Genomic DNA, 24,041 nt, shown 5'->3' on the forward strand with positions numbered 1-24,041 from the left:
CCTACCCATTAAAAAAACACACCCCCCAAAAACCAAAACGATTTCCTTCAGCGTCTCTGTCCGTCATTACCGTGGTCCCCAAACTCCTAGTCACTGAACTCAAAGGCCAGTCCTGCAGCCAGGAAAACGAGGTTCCAGACCAGCTCTGCCGTCAACTAGTTCGCCGACTGTACGACCTTGGGCAGACCGCCTCAGCCTCCCCAACACTTCGGCAGCCGAAGCAGCGTGCAGGGCTGCAGAGCTGAGACCCTACATCGGGCTGCGAGAACTTGAAGCGGAACGAAGGCACGACTGTGAATGTAGAGGGGGACGGACTAGAATAAGACAAAAGCCAAAACCTCCCCCGAACGACTACTGCGGTAAGGTCCAGGCTTCTCCCCGGACGGGTCAAAGGGTGGAAAGCGGAGTACAGGGCGTACTGCGTTTCGGGTCTCAAGCCTCACCGCGACCCGGATTACTCTCCAGGCCCCCGGGCCACCAGCGCGCCGGGGATGCGGGTGGGGGTGCAGGCGCCCGAGGGGCGGGGCCGGCCGCCGGCTTCAGCACACGAGCGGTCCCCAGCGACCGGAAGCTGAGGACCCACGGAGCTCAGCCCCAGGTGGGCGCTCCCAAGACCAGCCCCCGCCGCCCCCAGCCCCACGAGGCCGAGCAGGCTGCGCCACGCGGCCCGGGAGGACTGGCAGGCCCACGATGGCGGGGCGGCGGCGCGAGCACACAAAGGAGGCAGCGTCAGCGGGGAACAAAAAGCTGGCCGGGGCCTCCCCTGAACGGCCCTTGCCGCCCTGTCCGCCTCCCCGAGTGACCTTGGGCGCGTCCGCCCCCCACCCCAGCCTCGGTTTCTCCAGCTGCGCTACAACTAAACGCTGGGACCGCAGCCCGCCGGGGCGGCGGAGGCCCTCAGCGAGGCGTTCGTACGTCCGTCGCCTGCGCCGCGCCGGGCTCACGCAGCCACGCGGACAGCTGGGCGGGCTCGCGGGCTCGGGGGAGGCCCGGCTGGGCGTCCGGCCCGAGGGGGGTTGGCTGCGCTCCGGAGGGCCGCCGCGCCGAGGCCTCTGCAGGCCGCGAAGCCGTCCGAACCCCACACCCGCCCGGCTCTGGCTGGCCGCCCCCTCTCCGTGAAGCCAGGCTTACCTGGAGCCGGTCTGGCCCGGCAGCAGCCAACGCCGACGCAGTCCAGCGAAGAAGCACCTCCGGAAACCACGGAGGAGAAACCCTCCAGCAAGACGCCGCCGCCTCAGCAGCGATCCACTTCCGCTCCGGAGGCCTCGGCTCCACCCCCGGGGCGTCCCCATTGGCCGCCGCTCCTCGTACTCCCGTGGTCTACCGGTGCAGGAGGTATGTTTTCAATTCTATTGGATAAGAAAACCATCTATTACCGCTTTGAAAAGCGCTTCTTTCCGGCTCCGCCCGCGCTCGCGAGCTCAAGCTCCCGCCTTCCCGCGAGAGAGGCGATCTGCGCCCCCTCGGTGCGCAAGGCCTCTCGGGAGTTGTGGTTTGCAGAGCGGCGGCCGGTTCCGGGCCCTCTGATACGGGGCGGATGCGGCCGGCGGACGGAGCGGAGCTGGGCGTTATTCCAGGCCAGCCGGCCCGCGGCCCGCGTACGGGGCCCACTCCCACCCCGCTTCGGGCCTCAGTTCTCTCTCCTGTGAACGCTCCCGAGCTCTCTACTATTGGCCCAAACCCGGGCCTGAATCTGCAGGAACTCCAGGGCCCTCGCGACCCGACGTGCCAGGTCGTGGGCCAGCGTCTGGTCCCAGTGTTCCCGGACTGTTTACTAGGCTGGCAGTGAAAACTGGAAGGAAGCACAGCCTGGCCCCTTTGCGGGAACCCGGAGGAGGCACTCAACCAGGACGTCTGGGAGGGCCCCCTGGAGGAAGCGACCTCGGAGCTGGGAACTGAAAGGACTAGAAGGAAGGAGAGAGTTCTCAGAAGAGGTAGCCTGGGTGGGGAGAGAGAGGCTGGCATGTCCAGGAGACTGCAGGCTACCCTTTGTGCGAGGAGCAGAGGTGGGGAGTCGGGGGTGGGGGGGCGGGGAGGCAAGAGTCAGACTGTGGAGGACCCAGATGCCAGGTTGAGTCTGGATTATCCCGAGGGCAATGGGTGCGAGGAAAGGAAGGACTGCACCCCCAGAGGAGCACTCTGGCCCACGAAGGGGCCAGGGCCCAGGCAGAGGCCTGGAGCTCCCCCCCGGGGCGTCTGGTGCAACTCGGGGGGTTAAGAATACAGGCTCTGGACCCTTACTGCCCGAGTCTGAGTTTGAATGCTCCGTTGTTTTAAGCACGTTTCAGTCCCCTCACCTGTTATACGGGAATAGTCACTGCACAGTATCTGCCTCACAGGAAGAAGGTGGACGGTTGAAGGGCTCCACACAGACCAGCACAGGTGCATGCCAGGCCCTGAGAGGGGCTGCAGATCAGAACCCGGAGTGAAAAGCCGGTGGTGGATTCCTTGACTTCAGCTTCCAGAACTGCACTTGGACATGGATTTGGCAATAGAAAGCCTAGCTTGTCCCTCCTGTTCTGAGAGTACCCAGATCAGGTCATGGCCATCACGGGTGGTCCCTGGACACCCTCAGGCAATGAGGATGTCACTCCAAAAGCCTGGGATGGACAGTTTAGTAGGAGGGGGTCTTCTCCCTGGAAGATTGAGTCATGTATGGAAATTAAGCAGATCAAAGCCAGAGCATTAATGGTTTTGTGTTGAGTTTACAAACAATCTCTGTTGTTTGATACTCATGTAATTGTAAAGGAATTTGGTATGGTAGGGTATCCAATACGTCTGATTCTGTGTGAAACATGTTGAGTTTGAAACATATTGATTTTGATAGTGATTCTAAGTTGGAAGGTACAAGACTTTAGTTTGTGATCATAATTGGAATAGTAAAGGAAATTTACAAATTTAAGATAAATGAGACCTTAATGTATCTTTAGGAATTTTTATACTTCTTTAATGTTTTTACTATTTATTTTTGAGAGCACCCACACGAGTGGGGGAGGGGCAGTGAGAGAGGGGGGCAGAGGATCCAAAGCAGTCTCTGTACTGTCTGCACGGAGGCAGATGTGGTGCTCCAACAACGAACCGTGAGATCATGACCTGAGCTGAAGTTGGACGCTTAACCAACTGAGCCACCCAGGCGCCCCAGACTTTTTAAATACTTGATAAGGCAGACAACGGAAATGCTAAAAAAAGAAGTTTAGATTCTGCATGTTAAAATGTAATTTAAAATGTTAAAGGAGTGGAACCAACATACACAGCTAATCAAAATGATAGTTATAGATTTATAGATAAGATTAGTAACTTGAATTTCACAGCCTAAAGAATAGCTAGGGTTTTCTATTTGTAACTTTAATACATCAGGTAGTGTGATGCTGGGCGCATCTGGCTGGCTCAGTTGTAGAACATGTGACTCTTGATCTCAGGGCGATGAGTTTGAACCCCACACTGAACGTGGAGCCTACTTAAAAGAATAAAAAAAGTTGGGGCGCCTGGCTGACTCAGTTGGTTAAACATCTTGACTCTTTAAATTTTTATTATGTTTTACTTTAGAGAGAAAGAGAGTGCAATTGGGGAAGAGGGGCAGAGGGAGAGAGCAAGAATCTTAAGCAGGCTTTCAGTGTGGAGCCTGATATAGAGCTTGATCCCACTACCCTGGGATCATGACCCAAGCCAAAATCAAGTTAGACACTCAATCGACTGAACCATCAAGAGTCTGACTCTTGATGTCAGTTCAGGTCTTGATCTCAGGGTCATCAGTTCAAGCCCGGCGTTTGGCTGCACGCTGGGTGCAGAGCCTACCTAAAAAAAAAATCGAAACAAAATTTGAAGTTAGTGAAAAATAAACGATGTGATATTGAAAAACAAAGTTACAACAAATATCACTTTTCATGCTCAGGAGCTGCTTTCAAGTTCCCTGCAAACATCACTTGGCACTGAACTTGTGGTGTGGACATCCCTGGCTCCCTCACAGATAATGCCTGTGGCCCTGAATATTTCTAGCTTAGAGAAGAGACTGGGACCTTATTGTTTCCAAGTGCCACACAGCTAAATGTAGATTCCTGGGCATCAGACCAGCCAAATCCCCGTGGATGAGGTCTGAGAATCTGCTCGTTAACTATCTCAAAAGAACCCCAGCCCAAGTGAGTTTCAGGTACTGTCAGTGAGGGTCTTCTGGCTGTACTTATGCAGAAATTACACTGAAGCAGGATGTGAATTCCCTGGGTGGTCCAGAGAGTGCTTTCTCAGCATCTGCTGGACCTGATCTCTCCTGGCTGGTCCTCTTTCCAGGGGCAGTTTGGTTCTCTCTCAAAAGGGCTCACGCAGGTAGGGGAGGCCTCGGTAAATGAAGGCCATCAGCTCTGGAGGGTCGGCCAGACAGCTGTTGTTTCTGAACAAACCCCAAAGCTCAGTGCTTTGAACAAATAGGCATTTACTGTTGCCAAGGAAGCTACAAGTTAGTGGGGGCAGGGGGAGTGTTCCGGTTCTGGCTGGCCTCACATGTCGGGTTCTGCTGGTTTGCAGGACGGGTGGGGAGGGCTTCCGCTGGGACAATTGGCTGTCCTCATATAGTGTCTCATCCCAGCAGGCCACCCTGGACATGCTTACATTGGGGCTGGGCAGGGTTCTAAGAGAACAGGAGGGAGCTCGGACGCCACAGGAGGCCCAGCCTCAAAGCTGGCACCTACAGGCCAAAGTGAGTCAGCCCAGACTCAGGTGCCGAGGGACACAGAGTGCCTCCTGATGGGAGGTCACAAGGCAAGGAACCTGGAGACTGGACACATTTTGCCATTAATCCATGACCCGAGGCCTGCCCTCAGGCTACAAACTCGGGATGGCCCAAGGCCTGTTCCCACCTGGGTTTGTATGGGGCAGGAGTCCCATGTACCCTCAAGGCAGCTCTGAGCTGCTGCCTGGTCCCAGAGGGCAGGTAAGGACCTTGGTGTGGACTGCCAACCAGCATCGCTGCCAGCAGCACCACAAATGTGTTGGGCTAGCACCTCTTCCCTCTGCTCCAGGAGCCCATCTGAGAGGTGTGAAGGGCTATCCTCCCCTCCTGCCACGGAGCCTGCTCTGGGCACCCATACGGACCTTCCGCCACCCTGGGATCTGGGTCGGCAGAGCATGTTCGATTCAGGCCAGTGAGACTGGAGCAGATGTTCGCACAAGGCTTCAAGGACAGAGAACCCTCCTGAGCTGGCTACCAGGGAGAGATGACCCTTCTTCCTCTGGATGTTGTGAGGCTGGAGCCGCTCCCAGCCTGGAGACAGAACTCCTGCATCAGGCACATCCTGAAGCCACCCTACCTGTGGACTGCCAGATGAGACCTAATAATTCATCCTTTGAAACTCTCGGAGCTCCTGAGGGACTCTCTGGGCAGGTCGTAGAAATGGGTTTGAATAACACATCACACAGGATAGGAGAAATGTTGTGTTTATCTCTTTAAATGAAATTTATTCTGCCCCTCAGCTTTTTAAAAAAAAGTTTTTTTTAATCTTTATTTATTTTTGAGAGAGAGACAGAGTGTGAGCAGGGGAGGAGCAGAGAGGAAGACACAGAAACCAAAGCAGGCTCCAGGCCCCGAGCTGTCAGCACAGAGCCCGACCCGGGGCTCGAACTCACCAACAGTGAGATTGTGACCTGAGCTGAAGTCGAACGCTCAACCGACTGAGCCACCCAGGCGCCCCCACCCCTCAGCTTTTTTGACAGGGAGGTGGGAAATTTCTCTTTACCAACATGGGAAAGAAAGTCCTGGGGTTCTGATAGAATATTCAGGGAGAACTCTGGTGTCTGTCCTTGTCACTTCAATGTGCCCATCCTCCTTGTCTGAATGTGTGCTGGGGTCCAGGAGGATGTCAGGTTTGAGGAGATCTCTCTCTTGGACATCTATCTACCTGGCTGTTTCCAGCCCCTCCCTGACCCCCCCCCCCCCCCATTCTCTGTCCTTCCTGGGAGCTGCAGCACATTGTGCTTTTTTCATGATTCTGCATTTCACCAGCAGGCTGTCACTCGGCCAGCCTGTCCTCAAGGCCATGCCCTCTCCAGTCTGGCACTGGATCCAGAGGAACCAAGAGAATGGATGTGTCCTGGTGTGGGCGGATGTCAGTGGCTCTAATCACCACGTCCCCTTGGTGATGCTGGAGAAGGCTGGGTGGTGCTCTAAAGTCACACAGACTTAGCTGTGGGTCAAGGCTTTTGGGGCTGGTTACTTGACTTCTTCGAGCACTGCTGGCCTCATCAGCAGAATGGGAGGTAGGGGACAGTTCCTGCATCCCCGTGGGTCCCCTCCCCCCAAGGCGGCAATGAGGTTTGCTTGAGACAAATTATGAGACAGGCCATTTCCCAGTGGCTCAAGCATTCCAGCCACTTCTCCAACCAAATGCACACGTGCAACCACACAAGTTAAGCCACCGGACTCCAAGCAGAGTGGGAATTCCAAGTTTTCACTTGCAGAGGTGGCTCTGGGAGCTCCACAAAGGGGAGGGGCTTGCCCTGGGATCTAAGGCAAGGGTGGTCAGATCTAGCACAGAAAATACAGGACAGCCAGATAAATTTGAATTGCAGATAAAGAACGGATACTTGGAGAGTTTGTCCTACGCAATAACTGGGCGTCTTGCATTTTATCTGGCAACCCTGGTCTGGGGCAAGTGGACTCCGGGGCAGGTTAGGGCGCGGAGCAGGAAGAAGGCGTGGAGGGGGCGCGCGGCACAGGAAGAGGAGGCGCACACCGCCGGCCGCACGCTTTATTCGGGCGGGATTCGCGGGGCTCCTGGGGGCGCGCCCTCCCGGGCTCAGGCGGCCTCCAGGCGGCGCGCGTGCCCGCAGACCGAGCCGCTCCGCTGCAGCGCCCGCAGCCGGCGCTCCCGGCTCTGCTCCAGCTCCAGCCAGTGCTGCGCCTCCAGCTGCGCCTGCGGGCGGGCGCCCAGGGCTGTCTGCGCGGGCCGGGGCCACCGCCCACCGATCCGCACCCCCCCCCCCGCCCCCGCCCGCGCGTCGCCAAGCCCCTCCCCGACCCGGGACGCCGCGCCCCCAGCCTCCCCGCCCGCTCCCGGGACTCACCCGTGGCTTGCGATGCGCGGCCCGCGGCGCCGGTACCCGCAGCAGGGCCGCCTGCCGGCGGCGCTCGGCCGCCTTCTCCTCGACCTTGCGCTGCAGCTCGAGCACGCGCTCGTCCTGGGAGGGCGCCGCCGGGGCCGCGGACCGAGCTTTCCTCTCCTCCCACCTGGGCGGTAGACAGGGCGGGCTTAGGAGGGGTCCCGACCACAGGTCAATGGGGGTGTTTTAGGTGCAGAGGGGAGAGGCTCTCCAAGGACCTCTGGGGTGACGTCCCCCCGGCGCCTCTACCTTGCCCTTTGTACTTGACGTTTCAAAAATGTATCTCATGTATATTGGCTACGTAGGTATTTGGAGCAAAAAAGTGAAAACCCTCTTTTATCTTGTGCCTCCTTGCCACTCTCTTGCCTAGAGGTAGCCGCTAATATCTTTGCAGATCTCTATCATACTAGGTCATTCTTCCTTCCAAAATGAGACCTCATTATACAGATTGTTCCCCGTTGGCTTTGGTTTAGGGGCACTTCACAGCATCAGGGCATGTGGAGGTGCTGTTCACATGCTCGGCCACCATCCCTGCTTGGCTGGCTCCAGTCAGACTGTGCACTAAAATGGTCCTGGTGGATTCATGCCAGGAGGTCTGGCTACACGCAGAGAGCTCCAGGAGCTTTGTTAGTGGGTTTGGACCCTTGGAGGCTCCCCAACGCCAACCAGACTGTGTGTGTGGTCTATCAGGCTGAGTCTAGCAGCTGGAAGTGGTGAGACGTCCCCGGCACATGCCACCTTAGGGACCTGCTGAGTGGCCAGCCAGCTGTAGCTGGGCAGCCCCTACCCTACAGCTGTCACAGGACCTCCTCAAATTGTAACCAGAGCAGCAGTCACTCAGGATCGATAGTGACGGATTTTTTTTTATTTTTTATTTTAAGAGAAAGAGAGTGCTTGAGCCATGGAGAGGGGCAGAGGGAGAGAGAGAGAGAGAGAGAGAGAGAGAGAGAGAAAGAATCCCAAACAGGCTGCATGCTCAGCCTAGAACCTGACACGGGGCTCGATCCCAACCCCCAGGGATCACAACACGAACCAAAATCAAGTCAGACACTCAATTGAGTGAGCCACCCAGGCACCCCAATAGTGATGAGTTTTGTGACTGTCGACTGTATCAACTCTTGGGTTTAGCTCTGGTCAATGATCTCACAGTTTGTGAGTCTGAGCCCCACGTCAGGCGCTGCTTGGGATTCTCTCTCCCCTCTCTGCCTCCAACTCACTCGCACGCGTGCATGCACACACTCTCTCTCTCAAAATAAACTTTTAAAAAAATTTAAAAAGTTATAGTGAACAGTCTTGGGATGCTAGAGAAACATGAATACGGACAGGATGTTGAGATGATGTTAATTTTCTAGTTGTGTCAGTATGCTGTGGTTATGCAGGACAATGTTTTTTTCAGAAGATGCACACCGGAGTGTTTAGGAGTGAAGTGTCTGAATCCTGCAGCTCCTTCCAGATGGTTCTGCAGGGACAGAGTAAGTAGCTACCTAGATGAAACACACGGCAAAGGTCATGCTCATGAGCCACATGCCATCATTCTGCATCCAGGCCATCGTTGCATGATTTTTGCTGCCGTTTTTGTATGTCTGAAGATTAGCTAATAAGATAGTAGAGGTGGGAGAAGTTACTGCAAGGGGATGGCCTGGGCAGAAGGGTGGAACGCAGTTGTAGAACCCACCCGGGAGATTGCAAAGGCAGGCTCGCTCCTTGCTCCTGCCTCAGTCGCCTGCCCCTTGGGGCCACTGGTACTGACCTCAAGGCTGCAGACCTCCCCATGGCCGCGCGGCACAGCGAGATCTGTTCCACCACGTTCTGCAGTTCCTGGCTTCTGGCGCGCTTGCCCTGGATGATCTGGTCTCGCTTCTCTTCCTCCTCACGCCTCCGGGTCTCCTTGAGCAGGGCCAGCCGCTCGCGAAGCTCCACCACAGACATCTCCCCTTCCAGGCCATACCCAGGGATCTGCAGGGTGATGGGGAGGCCTGCAGCTGGGCGTCAGGCCCACACCCAGCCCGCACGGCCGCCTGCCATGCCCTGAGCTGTCCTCTGCGCCAGCGCTGGTGCCCCTCCCCCAAGTTCCATCGGTCTGGCCCCTGGGCCCGGGCGACTGCCTTTCCTGCTCAGTAGCACCTGTGCAGCATCCCTGCCATTGGGCCTCCCCAGGCTTGGCCTCCCTCCAGGGACCGCGCATGTCAGCTGGGTGCCCTGTAGGCCCCTCTACTGAGGTAGGGCCCAAACGGAACTCAGCCCTGTCTCCCTGAGTCAGGACCCGGGGGGCCTGTGCAGAATGCCCTGTGAACTTCCCACATCCCCTGGGATCAGGCCAGGCTCCCACACCAGCTCCCGGGGCCCTGCAGAGGTGCTCCCACCTCAGCAGATGCCAGCCTGGCCTCTCAGGGTGCCGCTCACACGGGGCTCCAGGCACCTGCTCTCTCCTCTCAGCCTCCACTCATCCGGCCTTTGCACACCTGCGCTCTCCCTACACTGCCCTTCCCACCTGGGCCTGGGGGGGGGGGGGTCCCGGGACCTCCTTCAACATGAAGGCCACCTGGCCCACTCCCAGAAACCCTGGCCTCCTGTCCCCAGTGGTCACAGAGGTCTCCCTGACTTGACTGTGAACTCTTGGGCTGATCCCGGGCCTCCGGCAGGGCAGGTGCGGCGTCCATGGTCGAGCACGCCACTCGTGCCGGCTGGATCCCGGGTGGTGCCAGACCTCCCTTGGTCCCGGTGGGCATGCTGAACGTGGTCTCCCGTGGCCACGCCAGGCACAGCAAGACGTGGGGAGGCTTCCCCCAGTGGGGCCGGGTCCTCACCTGGGTCAGGTCCACGAGCTTGCCCTGGCGCACCGGCTGTGTCTCCAGGGCGCGCAGCTGAGAGATAAGCTCACGGCGCCGCTTCTGCTCCTCCCCCGCGGCCTCTGCGCTGCGCTGCAGCAGCTCCCGGCTCTCCTCTATCACCTCCTGGACTTGAGGGGCAAGGGGGTGCTGAGGGGCCGCAGGGTGCCCTGCCCAACCCCGGCCCTCCCTCCAGGGCACTGGGCTCTTGGCAACCGCAGCAGCTCACTTAGGGCAGGAGGCTAGCCAGGGGCGCGAGCCGGGGTGGGGGGGAGCAAAGCTGGGCGCGGCCTCGTGGTTCCTGGCCCCCCGCCCTACCTATCTGCTGCCGGCCCCTCAGGAGCTTCGTCTGTGCCACCTTCACGTTCTTCTGCACCTCCGCCACCCGCCGCACAAGCTCCTTCATGGACCTTTCCTCCTGGAGGCGCCTCTCAGCACACTGCTGCATCAGCTCCGCCGTCTGCTCACACAACCGACCCACCGTGGTCAGAGCCGCAGGGTCCCCCCTGGAGCAGGCCCATTGCCCCGGGCTGCCCCCAGCCCCAGGAGCAGCATGAGGTGACCCTGCATCACCCCGGAGCCCAGATCTGAGCTCAGCAGCTCCCGGGAGTCCCCTGGAGGTCAGGCCTACTGGGGAAGTTCCACCTCGTGTCCCCCCTTCCTCCACTGTGGTTCTGGGGAAACCAAGTCCGAGCCGCTTGGTCTGCCCTGAAGCCTCTCCCTGGCCCCCAGACTCCCCCTGAGAGAGGAGGGCGCTCAATGCTTTGAAGCCATGTGGAGCCCAGGATGTGCCAGCCTCAGGGTCCCTGTCACATGAGCCCCCAGGCACGTCCTGCTGGTCACCCCACTCTTCTTTCTCGTGCTGTTTCAAAAGGTCAGAGTTTTTTTTTTTTCTTTTTTTTTTTTTAAACGTTCATGTGATCTTTATTATTAGAAGGTCAGAATCTTAAACAACAGGACAGGGTGTGGTTTTGCCGCTTTGTCACACATGACTGGAATCCTCCCGTGTGTCTGGTTGCCTCTTGCCTCTGTGGCTCTGCGCTGCATTCATTAGCCTCGTACATGTTATCCCCTGGACTGTAGGTGGCTTATTTTTGTGGCTGTACGTTTTGGGGTATATCACAACGCTTTCATCCATTCTACTGTGGAGGGACATTCAGATTGCTTCCAGTTTGGCACTATTGTGAACGATTCGGAATCACGGTTTCAGTCCTCTAGATACTAAAACGCAGTGTGGGGTTTACGCCTTCTGTCGCTGGCCCAGGGTGGCCAGGGGCTCCGGGACCCCCAGCCCCCGGCAGTCTGTGCAGTGGGGGCTCATCTACAGCTGCACCGTCAGTGGAGAATCAGCTTGCAGGCCACTTGGACTTCAGCTTTAGACACTGGGCACCAAGTAATCCTTTTGTAAAACAATTTGCTGGCACATATCAAAAATGCCTCTCGCCCATCCTTTTTGATTTGTCCAGTTTTGCCCCAGGTTCTAAGAAAGGGAACCAGGGCTCTCAGAGAAATAGCTTATTTTAGGGCTGGGACAGAGAAACCACCAGGTGAGCCTGGTGCATCTTCTAGTGTCCTAAAGTAAGGAAGGACACAGGGCAGTCAGAGGGACGCAGGAGGTCAACCTGAAGGGGCTCCCAAAGGCCAAAGCTTGCAACGGAGTAACACTTTTGATAACACAAAGTGTAAAATAAATATGCATGGATCCACACTGAAAGAGTTGATGGAATGAATTCAAGAAAGTGGGGGAGAAGAGAGAAGTCCCCTGTGCAGCAGAATTCCCAGTAGTCCCCCCCCCCCCGCCCCGGGCTGCAGGCTTTGCCTAGAGATCCCCTTCCGCACGGTGCTATGTGGAAAGGGGACACTAACTGCAGCAGAGAAAGCCAGGCACGACCTTGGCCAAGGGGTCAAGGTCAACATCACAGTGAAGAGCTGGTTGACAGCAGGTGCCCTTGACAGGCTGTGATGGTCCTCCTCCCCAAACCCCAACCCCAATCTAACCATGAGAGGAACATCGGACACGCCCCAGCTGAGGGGCATCCAACAGGATACCTGACCCGCTCTCCTTGAAACTGTCAGGGTCACCAAAAACAAGGAAAGTCTGAGAAACTGCCACAGCCAAGAAGAGTCTGAGGCATGACCGTTAAATGTGATGTGGAGTCCGGGGACAGGAAAAGGGCCTTCATAGGGAGAAAATGTGATGAAATCTAAGCAAAGTGTGGAGTTCGAGTAAGTCACATACCAGCGTTGGCTTCTTGGCTGTGACAAATATACCGCGGTGTAGTGGGTAGCACCTCCCCCAAATTCACGTCTACCTGGAACCTCAGAATGTGATCTCACATCCAATTAAGTGAGGATCTCAGGATGCGATCATCCTGGGCTTAGAGCGGGCCCTAAGTCCAATGACAAGTGTCCATAAGAAGAGAGGGACGCAGAGAGATGCGGACGCATGGCCATGTGAGGACGGAGACAGAGTCTGGGGTGGGGCTGCCACACAAGGAGTTTCTGGGGTCTCCAGAAGCTGGAAGAGGCAAGGAAGGGTCCTCCCCAGGGAGCTTAGCAGAGAGCATGGCCCAGCTCACGCCCTCCTCGACCTTGGACCTGTGGCCTCCACAACTTGGTCAGGCTTGCGGTGCCTCCCTGTGGCGGCCCAAAGCCAGCGTGGGGAGGTAAGGCGTCACCAGCAGAGGCGGCTCCGTGGTAGGAAACTCTCTGCACCATCTTTGCAACTTTTCTGTAACCCTTTAAACTGTTCCGAAGCAGAAAGTTTATTGTTAAAAGTACCTTCGAAAACTTGGTAATAAGAGGGAAGATACTTATGTGGAAATACAGGTGAAAAGAGGAGGGCGGCCAAAATCTGCAAGGGGTCTTATCTCAAGTGAGCTGACTAGGGGCAAAGAAAGAACAAACCATGAACCACCGCCGTGGGTGAGGAGGCCTGCCCTGCTGGGTCCCAGGGCCCCTGCCCAGCTGCACCTCGGGGACAGCACAGACACAGCTCAGGGCCAGTGGAGAAGCGGGGAGGGAGGGGAAGAGGCAGCGTCTCCTGGCTCTCCATAAATGTGCACGGAACCGGGGTGGGGGGCAGGTGTGAGGGCAGCACAGGACCAAGGAGAAGGCCTAGGCTTGCGGGGGACACACTGCACTGTGAATGCCATCTGCCCAGACCAGCTCTGCCACCTCAGGCCTTGCCAGCGTCTTTGTGGTACCCACCTCCTCAGCATCCCCCACACGTAAGACATGCAAAGGGCAGGGGGGCAGGATGAGACAGAGGATCAGAAGTTGTTAGCAAAGAGCCCGACAAGGGGCTCGAACCCACAAGCCGTGAGCTCATGACCTGAGCCAAAGTCAGATGCTTAACCGCCTGAGCCACCCAGGCACCCCTGTAGGCTCTTTCTTATTCAACACAGCACTGGAAAGTTCTAGCCAGTGCAATAGGCTAGAGGAGCAAATGACAGGAATGTAGGTCAGAAGTTAAGAAATAAACTGTTCTTTACAGATGACATGATTGTCTACATAGAAAATTACAAGGGCTCTACGACAAAATGCCTTGTTTGTCCTAGAAAAATTATAAGGTGGTTCAGCAAGGTCCTGAGATAGATGATCAACACACAAAAGTCAATTACGCTTTAATATACTAGCATCGGATACATGGACATCAGAATTAAAAATATAACACCACTTACAATTACTCAAAAATAATAAAAGAAACACTTAGGCACAAATCTAACAGAACACGAACAGGACTTGAATACTAAAAACGAAAACACTATACAACACAGATGAAAGAAATAAAGGATTGAAATAAATGGAGAGACGTACTGCATTCGTGGATTGGGAGCCCCAGTTGGGTGGTCATGGAAGTCGATCCAGACCTCAGACCACGTATGAGCATAAACTGGGCGCAGATTAGAGATCCAGATGTAAAAATGAAATATAAATACTAGAGGACACCTAGGCGCATTGCTCTATAACACAGGTACGGGAAAAACCTTTCTCCTCACTCTTCAAAGTCCAGGCACAGTAAAAGGAAACATTGATTAGTCTGCATGGTAAAACACACAAGCAAAGCCAAGTGACAGATTGGGAGGAAATATCTGCATTGTATCATGAAAAGTCACTGTCCCTACTGTGTAAAGAACTCTTCAAAACCAAAGAAATGAAGGCTAAGAGCTTGTTAGAAAATGTTCAACTGATCTTTGGCAAAGGCACCGAGACCACTCAGCAGGGGAGGGACTGTGTCTTCAACAAACGGTGCTGGGAAACCCAGACATCCACACGCACAAGAATGAAATTAGACCCTTATTTTACACCACACACAAAAATCAATTCAAAGTGGATTAGAGACTTAAACACAAGACCTGAAATCACAAACTCCTAGAAGAAGACAGGAGAAAACTCCCTCATATTGGTCTTAGCTTTTTTTTTTTTTTGGATTTGACATCAAAAGCACAGGCAAGAAGAACAAAAATGAACTACTGGGACTACATCAAACTAAAAGGTTTCTGCACAGCAAAGGAAACAACCAACAAAATGAAAAGGCAACCTATGGAATGGAAGAAATCATTTGCAAACTATGTATCTGATAAGGGGTTAATACCCAAAACATATAAGGTACTCCTACAACTCAATAGCAAAAAAACAAAACAAAACAAAAAACAAAAAAGCCAAATAACCTGACCAAAAAATGGGCAAAGGACCTGAACATTTTCCAAAGATGATAAACAGACCTTTTCCATGTGCCAACAGACACATGAAAAGATGCTCATAACCACTCATCATCAGGGAAATGCAAATCAAAACCACAATGAGATACCACCTCACCCCTGTTGGGATGGCTATCATAAAAAAGTCAAAAGATAGCAAGTGCTGGTGAGGATGTGGAGAAAAGGGAATTCTATGCACCGTTGGTGGGAATGTAAATTGGTGCAGCCATTGTGGAAAAAAGTATTTTAATTTTTTCTGAAAAAATTAAAAATAGAATTACCAGTTTTTAAAAAGTAATCTTGGGGCGCCTGGGTGGCGCAGTCGGTTGAGCGTCCGACTTCAGCCAGGTCACGATCTTGCACTCCGTGAGTTCGAGCCCCGTGTCAGGCTCTGGGCTGATGGCTCGGAGCCTGGAGCCTGTTTCCGATTCTGTGTCTCCCTCTCTCTCTGCCCCTCCCCCGTTCATGCTCTGTCTCTCTCTGTCCCAAAAATAAATAAAAACGTTGAAAAAAAATTAAAAAAAAAATAAAAAGTAATCTTTGCACCCAACGTGGGGTTCCAACTCAGGACCTTCAAATCAAGAGTCACATGCTCTACGAGCTAAGCCAGCCAGGTACCCCCAGAACTACCAGTTTTAAAATTAGAACCCAGAGCCAACCGACACATGAAAAAATGCTCCACATCACTCATCATCAGGGAACTACAAATCAAAGCCACAATGAGATACCACCTTACACCTGTCAGAATGGCTAACGTTTACAACTCAGGCAACAACAGATGTTGGCCAGGATGCGGAGAAAGAAGATCCCTTTTGCATTGTTGGTGCAAGCTGGTGCAGCCACTCTGGAAAGCAGTATGGAGGGTCCTCAAAAAACTAAAAATAGAACTACCCTACAACCCAGCAATTGCACTACTAGGCATTTATCCAAGGGATACAGGTGTGCCGTTTCAAAGGGACACATGCACCCCCATGTTTATAGCAGCACTATTGACAATAGCCAAAGTATGGAAAGAGCCCAAATGTCCATCGATGGATGAATGGATAAAGAAAATGTGGTGTATATATATACAATGGAGTATTACTCAGCAATCAAAAAGAATGAAATCTTGTCATTTGCAACTACATGGATGGAACTGGAGGGTATTACGCTAAGTGAAATTAATTAGTCAGAGAAAAACAAAAATCATATGACTTCACTCATATGAGGACTTTAAGAGACAAAACAGAGGACCATAAGGGAAGGGAAATAAAAATAATATAAAAACAGGGAGCGGGACAAAACAGAAGAGACTCATATATATGGAGAACAAACTGAGGGTTACTGGAGGGGTTGTGGGAGGGGGGAATGGGCTAAATGGGTAAGGGGCACTAAGTAATCTACTCCTGAAATCATTGTTGCACTATATGCTAATAATTTGTATGTAAATTTTAAAAAATAAAAAATAAAAATAAAATAAAATAAGGACAAAAAAATAAAAATAAGTAAATAAATAAATAAATAAAAATAAAATTAGAACCCAGAAGTATCACTTCTGATATAGATTCAAAGGAAATAAAACCACTGTTTTGAGGAGATATCTGCACCCCCCATGTTCACTGCAGCACCATTCACAATAGCCAAGACATGGCAACAACCTAATTGTCCCTTCAGAGAACACTCTGCAGCCTTAAAACAGAAGGAAGTCCTGCCATTTGCAAAAACATGGGTAAACCGGGAACATATTATGTTAAGTGAGATAAGCCTGGCACAGGACAGTTGCTGTAGGATCTCACTTATGTGTGGAATCTAACAAGGTCCACATTGCGGTCGCAGAGACCAGAGCCGTGGGCATGGTCCAAGTGCGCAAGGTCCGTTAGAAGATGGGTATGTTCCAGAGACCTAATGTACAGGGTGGGGACTGCAGTTCATAAGAACGTGTACATGAAATTTGCTAAGAGAGATCTCCAGTGTCCCTGCCACACGCGGAGGAGGTGGCTGCGGGAGGGGACGGATATAGCAATTTGCTCGATTGTGACAATCACGTCACGATGGGACGTGTATCCGAACGTCCTGTGACAGACCTTCAACAGACACGAGTTTCACTCGTCCATCGTGCCACAGTAGAGCTGCGAGAAAACGGACAAAAGGCACGAAGAGGTTGTTCACAGAAAGAGATACAGAGATGGCTCTTAGATATATGGCAACACGCTCAAAGTCATACATAATCAATGAAATGCAAATCAGAACTTGCCGGGATACTGTTTCTCACCTACAGGACGAGCGAACATTTCTGAGTTCAGCACGGCACACTCTGCCGGCACATGGCACACGCTGCCCGCGGAAGGTGAGGAAACTGTGTGCCCAACAGCGGGGACCGAGCCCCGCTCTCAGTTACTCTGGGGCTTAGTGATGTCCCCTCTAGAAGCTTACCTTGAAAACCTCTCTCCACAAACACGGAAAACTGGCCCTGTGTTTCTCATTGCAGACAAAGCGGGGCGTGGCATTTTATGTAAGGGACAAGGGAGGAAGGAAGGATTTGTACACAAGTGTACGTATTTGCTTTAAGGAAAGATGATCCAGAGGTTAATGAAAATAAGAATTGAGGTGCGTAGGTGGCAAGGGACTTACAAGAAATGACGCTTCTCTGAGTCTATTTTTCAGATCGCTTTGACTTCCTATTTGTGAAAAAGTACACTAAGAAGGAAGGAAAAGCAAACCCTAACATCAAATACAAACAGACACAAACAAGTTATCCAAAGGGCATTTTCGAGTGAACTTCCAGCATGGTCCCCTCCCCCTGCCCAATGCAAGTCCCCAAGGGCACACATCTGGGGACAGACAGAACCGAGGTCAGGCCTGCGGACCCCAGGCCACTTGCGAGCCACTGCAAAGAACAGGCTTTCAGGGAAACACAGGTTGGGGTCCCCCACCCAGACCACCCGTCCTAGGAGGAGGCAGAGCCAGGACTGAGACGTCTAAAGCTTCTGAAGATGCCTGCAGACCCTCCTATGGGAGAGGACGCCATACGCAAATGTGTTGGCTTTCCAGAAGTTTCCGCCAGAACCTCAGGTCCTCCTTCGTGTGTGGATGTGTGGGCCCACTGCCCCTCCTGGTGGGGGCAGGGGGCAGTCTGGACCAGAAGTGCTGTCCACTGAGAGAGCCTCCAACCCCCGCCCCCAACCCGTGAAGGTGCAGAAAGAGAAACCACAGCCACTGTGTGGATCTTAGGGGTCAGACCACAAGCCATGACCACAGGAGCTGCCACAGCCCGCCAGCCGGCCCCCAGGTACTCCCGCTGCTCCCGCAAGGCTGCGTCACCTCCTCCTTCTTCTGGTCGGCCTTCTCCTTGTTCCCTTGCACCAGGCGCTGCCGGGCCAGGATGGCCTCCTCGTGGCTGAGTTTCCCCTGCAGCCTGTGGCACTCGCTCGCGGCCAGCTGCTCCTCCCGGCCCTCCACCTGCACCTTCCTCTGCCACTCGAGGAACTCGGAGAAGTCCCCGGCCCCGTCCACAAGCTTATCCACCCTGGGGAGAGGGGACAAGAGTGGGGGCCTGTGCTGGCCATGGGGGGGGGTGCACGGGTTCCCTGGGGGTGCGGTGGCCTCACAGGCATGGGGAGCCGTTCACCCATCGCGGGCCATAGCACCTGTCCCCCACCCACCGTCCGCCTGTCCCCCACCCACCGTCCGCCTGTCCCCATCCTCTCATCCACCTGGTCAGCCACCCAAACCCCACCCACAGCCCAACTCATGGGGTAAGCACAGGGGACCGGGGCGCTGGTGGTCAGCGGGGGGCCTTAGGGGGTTCTGAAGAGCAGGTGACCCTGAGAGAAGCGTGGGCTGGGCCAGCTTTCTGCTAAGCCGCCCTCTGCCCGGTTTCCCTCACTGAGCGGGTCATCTTCTTCAGATGCAGCCGTGACCCTAAGGCTGGCCTGCCTGTGGCACCCCCAAAGCACCACAGCCACCAGGCCCCGCCTTCCCCCCCTGCTGGCAACCTCCTCCTCTCCCAGGAGAGCCGTCCCTGCACCCCTTCCTCTGAACAGGGTGAGGAGCCGCCCGCCTACCTCTCCAGCTCTTTCTCCACCTGCCGCTGGTATAGAGATCCTTCCCGCAGGATGGCAGCTGTGTTGAGCTTCACAGGGACGTTGTTGGTCTGCAGGAGACAGGAGGGGCCGGCTGCAGTCTGGTGGCTGGGGGGGGAGAGTCGGGCCAGCAAATGCTCCCCTACTCCCCACACTTGCCCCCCGGCCCCTAGGGTGGGGCCTCCCTCAGGACCTCCAGCTCTGGCCATCTGATCCCCTGGGCACAGACCTGGCCAGGAAGTGAGTGTCCAGGGAGAGGGGACTAGACCAGGCACCCCGTGCCCAACCTGGCCGGTCAGGAACACCCCTCACCTTGTAGAAGGTCAGCTTTGGAGTCTCAAGGATTCGGGGCAGGAGTCGGGGCTGCAGAGTCTTCTGGGAGACCTGCGGGGATCAGGCCCAGCACCTGTGCCCACTGGGTGCCCTTGGACGCACCCTGGGGGAATGGTGGGCCCAGCACCCCTGGGAGGGCCGACGCACTCCCCTGTCCTCACTCCAGCTGCCCACCCGAGTGTTCCCAGCCCACCCCCTGCTCACGGGTCCCACGACAACACTTCTGTCTCCCATGCCCTCCCTGGCCTTTCCTGGGTGTAGGGCCGGCCAGGCCTGGGGACCACAGTTCCCAGGTGCTTGAACCTCTGGGTTCAGGGCCCGTCCCCCGAGTGGCTCCCTGGCACTGGCTTCCACGACTGGCTTCCTGGCTGCTAGGAAGTTGCTCCTTGCCTGCTGCTGCTCTGGGGTGCTCCCAGGAGGGGCCCCACAGCCCCAGTGTGCGGAGCGGTGGGTAGACGAGCACCCCCTTGGAACTCAGCCAGCACACCCCCAGGGCCATGCCCCGCCTGCCCCAACTGCTCGTGGGGGCCAGGGCACCGCTGCCTCGCCCTGCTGCCACCGGCGGTAGGGGGAGCCCACAGTGGGGAGGGCAGGGCAGGCCCACTCCTCTGGACAGAGCGCCCACCACGAACAGGCCTTCCTTGTCCTGCGTCCTTTACTTTTTCTTTATTGACAAACTTACCTTGGCTTTTTTTTTTTTTTTTTTTCTTACGGAAACAGTAAGTGCTCAGCATGGAAATGTGGGAACACCCAGAGAGGGATGCGTGGATCGCCCGTGCGGATCTGGAGGTACATCTGCACCTGCCGCCCCGCCCGGGCTTGGGGAGCAGAGACCGGACAGGCTAAAGAAGGGGCTCATCGCGTCACCGCTCAAAGGGCGCAGGGAGGGACGGTTCCATGTGGTGGGAGAGTGCAACCGTGAAGACCGACCCAGGGCGAGGAGGGTGGGTGTTACCTGCGTCGGGGGCTCCCCGCGGGACCTGGGCACCGCGCACCGCATCTCCTCCATGTTCGCCCTGAGCAGCAGCTCCTGCAAGAGGCAGCACTTGGCTCTGGCCCCACTGGCCACCCCCCGGCGCCCTTGGGCCTCGGGAGGGACGAAGGCACAGACCAGCTTCCCGCCCTTCCTCTGCCCCCCTCCCCCGTCCCCCACCTCCTCACAGAACACCCCCCAGAGGGTCTAGGAAGGCAGGGCTCGTCGTCAGTGGGTCCTCACCTCTGCCTTCCAGCGATTGTGTCTCTTGGTCGTCTCCAGCAGCTGCTGCTCCTTGGGCGGCTGGTAGGTGCTCCTGGGGACCTGGTGGGGTGGCCGGAGGAAAGCCTGCGGTCAGCGGCTATGGTGTCCGGGGTGTGTAGAAGGGCCAGGCTGGTGGCCAGTGGGATATGGGTGAAGAGAGGGCGGTGCCGGGGACAGGAGGGTGGACCGTGGTGCCCGTGCCAGCAGAAGCAGGGCTGGGAGGGAGGCTGCTGGGCTCTGACTGGGATCCCCTGGGTGCTGGTGGCCATCCGGGGGAGGGAAAGGAAGGACGGCAGGCCAGCAGCAAGAAGGGAGGTGGCCAAGCATGGGGTCAGGTCCAGTGGACACTGGGGGAACAGGCAGAGGACCACTGAGTGGGCAGGGGATGGAAGGGGAGGTGTGGAGGGGAAAGTGAGTCCAGGAAGGTGTCATGGACCCCAGAAAATGAGGGTCAGGGAGGGGGCGGGGCCGTAGCATGAATACTGCAGAGACCAGGGTGGCCTGAGAGCCATCTACAGCGTCCCATCACAGGGACCCTCGCCAGTGTCCATGCGGGTGGGGCAGGGACAGCCTGGAGACCCCTGAGCTCCAGACCCTAACTCATTGCCCTCTGCCCTGTGTGCCTAAGGAGCATTGGAATACTCGGGGGACCTGACCCGGGCGAGGGCTCATGGAAAACCTCTCTGGGCAGAGAGGTTGCCATGAGACCTGAAGTTGGTGGGGGTGGGCTGGGACCCCCGGCACCCCAACCCCCTTCCATGTGGTCTTTAATTCTGTGAGGAAACCAGATTGGGTCTGGGAAACTGACCCCACCACAAGTGTGTGGGGTAGAGACTTGGATCAGTCAGAACACAGCATCCCAATCATGGTGATCAGCTCGAGGGGAGGCGTGCGGCCTGAGCTGGCCTGAGCTGGTCTAATCGTACTCTTACAGAATTCTTGGCCCTAGATGTCCTCTCATGCCCTGGATGGTTTACAGTACGGGGAAGGCCTGGGTGGGTTGCTACAATGAAGGAAGTTTGCCCAAAGATAAAGGTGACCCACAGAAGCACAGCTAGAACTCTGATCAAACTCTGCCTGAGGCCTAACCTACTCAGCCAAGAGTCAGCCCGTCCTCTATGGTCTACACCAGCTTGAGCTGCCTTTTTCTGTTACCTACAATACAAAGCATCCTGACTGGCAGAAGTCAGCAAAGTGGGGAGAGAGAGAGGGAGAAGGAGAGGAAGAGGCTCTAGGCAGATGGGACAGGCGTGCAAAGGCCCTGGGGTGGGGACAGGTCCACATGATGGGGTCACACAGACAGACATTATCACCTGCCCATGACCTGAGTAGTACTGAAGAGCATACTGTGAGCTACACATGTGCTATTTAATAGAGAGGGAGACCTATGTCACAACAGGTTACAAGCATGGTCTAGATGCCACGTCCGGACAGGTTTGAGCCCTGTGGCCCCACAGCCTCACTTCATCTCTGCTGACCAGACCTTAGGATGTGGAGCACAGGAACTCACTGGGCAGGCCCCAGGTCAGCTGGGCTTCCCCCACAGAGACGTGGGGTCACCAAATGCTCCTGGTCTGGTCCAGTGCACCTGGGAAGAGCCCAGCCTGCCCCTGGCTCACAGAGTCCACTCTCCCAGCTTGGATGGGCCGTGCTCACCGCAAATGTCTGCACTTACTGGTTTGGCTTTGGCCACGACGGGGACTGGCTCAGGCACTGGAATGGAGCGGGGTCTGGGGACAGTCAGGTTGAACTCCTTGGGCTCTGTGACCTTGGCCTTGGTCTTGGAAACAACGGACCGATTGGCCAGCACTTCCTCTAGCTGGTTGATCAGCTTCTGGACTTCCGGCTGCCATCTTGAAGGCAAAGGCAAGAGCAGCCACTTAGGGCCACTTCCTAAGGCCAACCAGGGCACCGCCCTCAGGAGAAGCAGGCCAACTAGGGCACGGCCTTCGGGAGAAGGTCAACGAGGGCACGGCCCTGGGGAACCAAAGGACCCAAGACACCCTGGGTCCACCTTAGGGTGCGGGCTGATAATGGAAGCAACAGCCACTCCACTGAGGGCCAGCTATGCCCCGGGCACTGTACCAGCTGCGCCCTGAGTCACGCAGACAGGTGAGGAAACAAGGCCAGCAGCACTGTGGTCACAAGCCATGCTGCTACGTGGGGAGTTGGGAGGACAGGGACAGAGAGGCCCCAGCGGCAGGAATCCAGGGGCCTGAGGAGCAGCAGCGGGAGGGACACAGAGCTAATCTGGGCCCGAGCGGAAGGCCCAGTGCAAGGAGGCCCAGAGAAGCTGGAGATGTCTGGAATGTTCCTGGAGCTGTGCTGCTGGTGACAGGTGGGGAAGGGGCTACGGGAGCAGGATGGAGCCTTGGGGTGCCGGTGCCCTGGAGCAGGGGTCTGTGCCCTACACCGCAGGCGGGCCCAGTTCCCATCAGCAGCCTGGCCGGTGGGGTTCCCCTGAGGACAGACAGCATGGTTTGTATAGCTCCTGGCCCAGCTCGAGGGCCACGGCCATCAGAGGAAGGAAGGGCACTTCTGAGGGGGGTGAGGTTTCCGGAGGGGCAGGGCGGGTCCGGGATGGGGCTGCATATGGCAGTGCTGAGGTGGGTGGCGGGCACCCTGGACCAAGGCTGACCCCACAGGTGGCTCTCTGGGCCCCGAGGGCCCGGGCCCTAGTGGCAGTCCTGTGGATGGGCAGTGAATCCAGCCTGGCTTGGACTGAGGGCTTTCTTCCAGGGAAACGGCAGCTCCAGGGCCACCCCTCCACCTCAGGGCCATGGTTTTCTCTCCCACAGAAGGGCTCCTCTCCCCGGGCCTCTGGCTCTCCAGCACACTGCTGGTACCTAAAGCGGTCTGCTTGTGCCCAAACAGTCTGTCTGTCCCCAGGAAAACCAGGCGGCTCCCCCAGCCCTATCAGAAGGGAAACACCGCAGGGCCAGCTTCACCCTGACCCCAGTAGCCTCTCGTGGAGGCCAAGGGCAGGGCCAGGCCACAGTGCTGGTCCTTCTGCCCGTGGGTCCCGGCCTGCGCGGGTGAAGCCGGGATTTGGCCGAGCTTGTTATGGGGTGCAGGGACAACAGGGTGGCTTCGGGGAGTGGAGTGCAGGGAGGCTCCGGCCTGTCCCACCTCATCAGGGGGCCGATCCAGTTCTCTCGCACATAGGCTGTCTCGTAGATGAGGCTCCACTCATCTGTGATCCATGAGCACAGGTTTAAGGGGTTGAAGAAGAACCCCAGGAACTGAGGGAGAAGTAGGAACCATTGAGGGGGGGCCTCGGCACCAGAACCCCTCCCCAACCTGGTGAAGCCCACAGTGCCCCTCACAGGAAAGCCAGTGCCCAGGGGGCAGGGGGCAAGGAAACCACTGTCCACGCCAGGGCAGCAGGCCCCTCGAGAAAGACCCTCCCTCCCCGAGCCCTGCTCGCCTGCCCCCATGCTGGGCTGGGGTGCCTGTGCTGGGGCACTGCCCCTGGCCACGCTGGCTTCTGCTCACGGCCTCTGGGCGTTCAGGGCAGCCCACTCCAGTCCTGGGGCGTGTCCCTGCCCAGCAGGGCACGTCCCTGCTGGTGGGGACCCTGTGCCTGAGCTACCTGCCCAGGACCTGGAAGGCCCACACCCCACTTCTGGAGAGTTCTTCGTGGGGACAGATGGATAGCGGCCTGCATCCCCTATGGGCTCCGGAATTCCAGGAATAGAGGTGCACTTTGCCCCTGCTTGCTCAGAACAGTGCCAGTGGGTGGGCCCCAGGAGTGACCTGCCCACCCGGCCCCTGGAAGGGACTGAGGATG

At 56.3% G+C, this 24,041-nt stretch overlaps 2 protein-coding genes and 1 long non-coding RNA gene across 6 annotated transcripts in view; 1 reads left to right on the plus strand and 2 right to left on the minus strand.

The window, feature by feature from the left end:
* Nucleotides 1-1,284, minus strand: part of RNF4 (ring finger protein 4) — a 30,994-nt gene extending 29,710 nt beyond the window's left edge. Inside the window, exon 1 of one of the 3 annotated variants that reach the window (XR_015250644.1) lies at nt 1,132-1,284. The gene's annotated coding sequence lies outside the window, so the exon portion shown is untranslated. The other 2 variants (XR_015250646.1, XM_025921997.2) reach the window with 2 other exon arrangements.
* Nucleotides 1,285-1,347: 63 nt separating this feature from the next.
* Nucleotides 1,348-2,812, plus strand: LOC147582150 (uncharacterized). The gene is made up of 2 exons (XR_015250647.1): nt 1,348-1,934; nt 2,340-2,812. It is a non-coding gene; the product is annotated as an uncharacterized LOC147582150 (long non-coding RNA).
* A 3,109-nt stretch (nt 2,813-5,921) lies between these two features.
* The window catches only part of CFAP99 (cilia and flagella associated protein 99), a 41,190-nt gene continuing 23,070 nt past the window's right edge, over nt 5,922-24,041 (minus strand). The window contains exons 5-16 of one of the 2 annotated variants that reach the window (XM_086705615.1): nt 23,381-23,493; nt 21,927-22,104; nt 20,231-20,311; nt 19,970-20,044; nt 18,994-19,065; nt 18,664-18,752; nt 17,921-18,125; nt 10,236-10,377; nt 9,897-10,048; nt 8,840-9,045; nt 7,054-7,216; nt 5,922-6,902 (exon numbers count right to left, since the gene is read on the minus strand). In XM_086705615.1, coding sequence (XP_086561741.1) covers nt 6,786-6,902; nt 7,054-7,216; nt 8,840-9,045; nt 9,897-10,048; nt 10,236-10,377; nt 17,921-18,125; nt 18,664-18,752; nt 18,994-19,065; nt 19,970-20,044; nt 20,231-20,311; nt 21,927-22,104; nt 23,381-23,493 — 1,593 coding nt within the window. In that variant the 3' untranslated portion in view covers nt 5,922-6,785. The remainder of the gene's footprint in view (nt 6,903-7,053; nt 7,217-8,839; nt 9,046-9,896; nt 10,049-10,235; nt 10,378-17,920; nt 18,126-18,663; nt 18,753-18,993; nt 19,066-19,969; nt 20,045-20,230; nt 20,312-21,926; nt 22,105-23,380; nt 23,494-24,041) is intronic. The other variant, XM_086705616.1, reaches the window with a different exon arrangement.

Source organism: Puma concolor, chromosome B1 (assembly GCF_028749965.1).
Source record: "Puma concolor isolate L17-30 chromosome B1, mPumCon1.1.hap2, whole genome shotgun sequence".
NCBI classification, from domain to species: domain Eukaryota; kingdom Metazoa; phylum Chordata; class Mammalia; order Carnivora; family Felidae; genus Puma; species Puma concolor.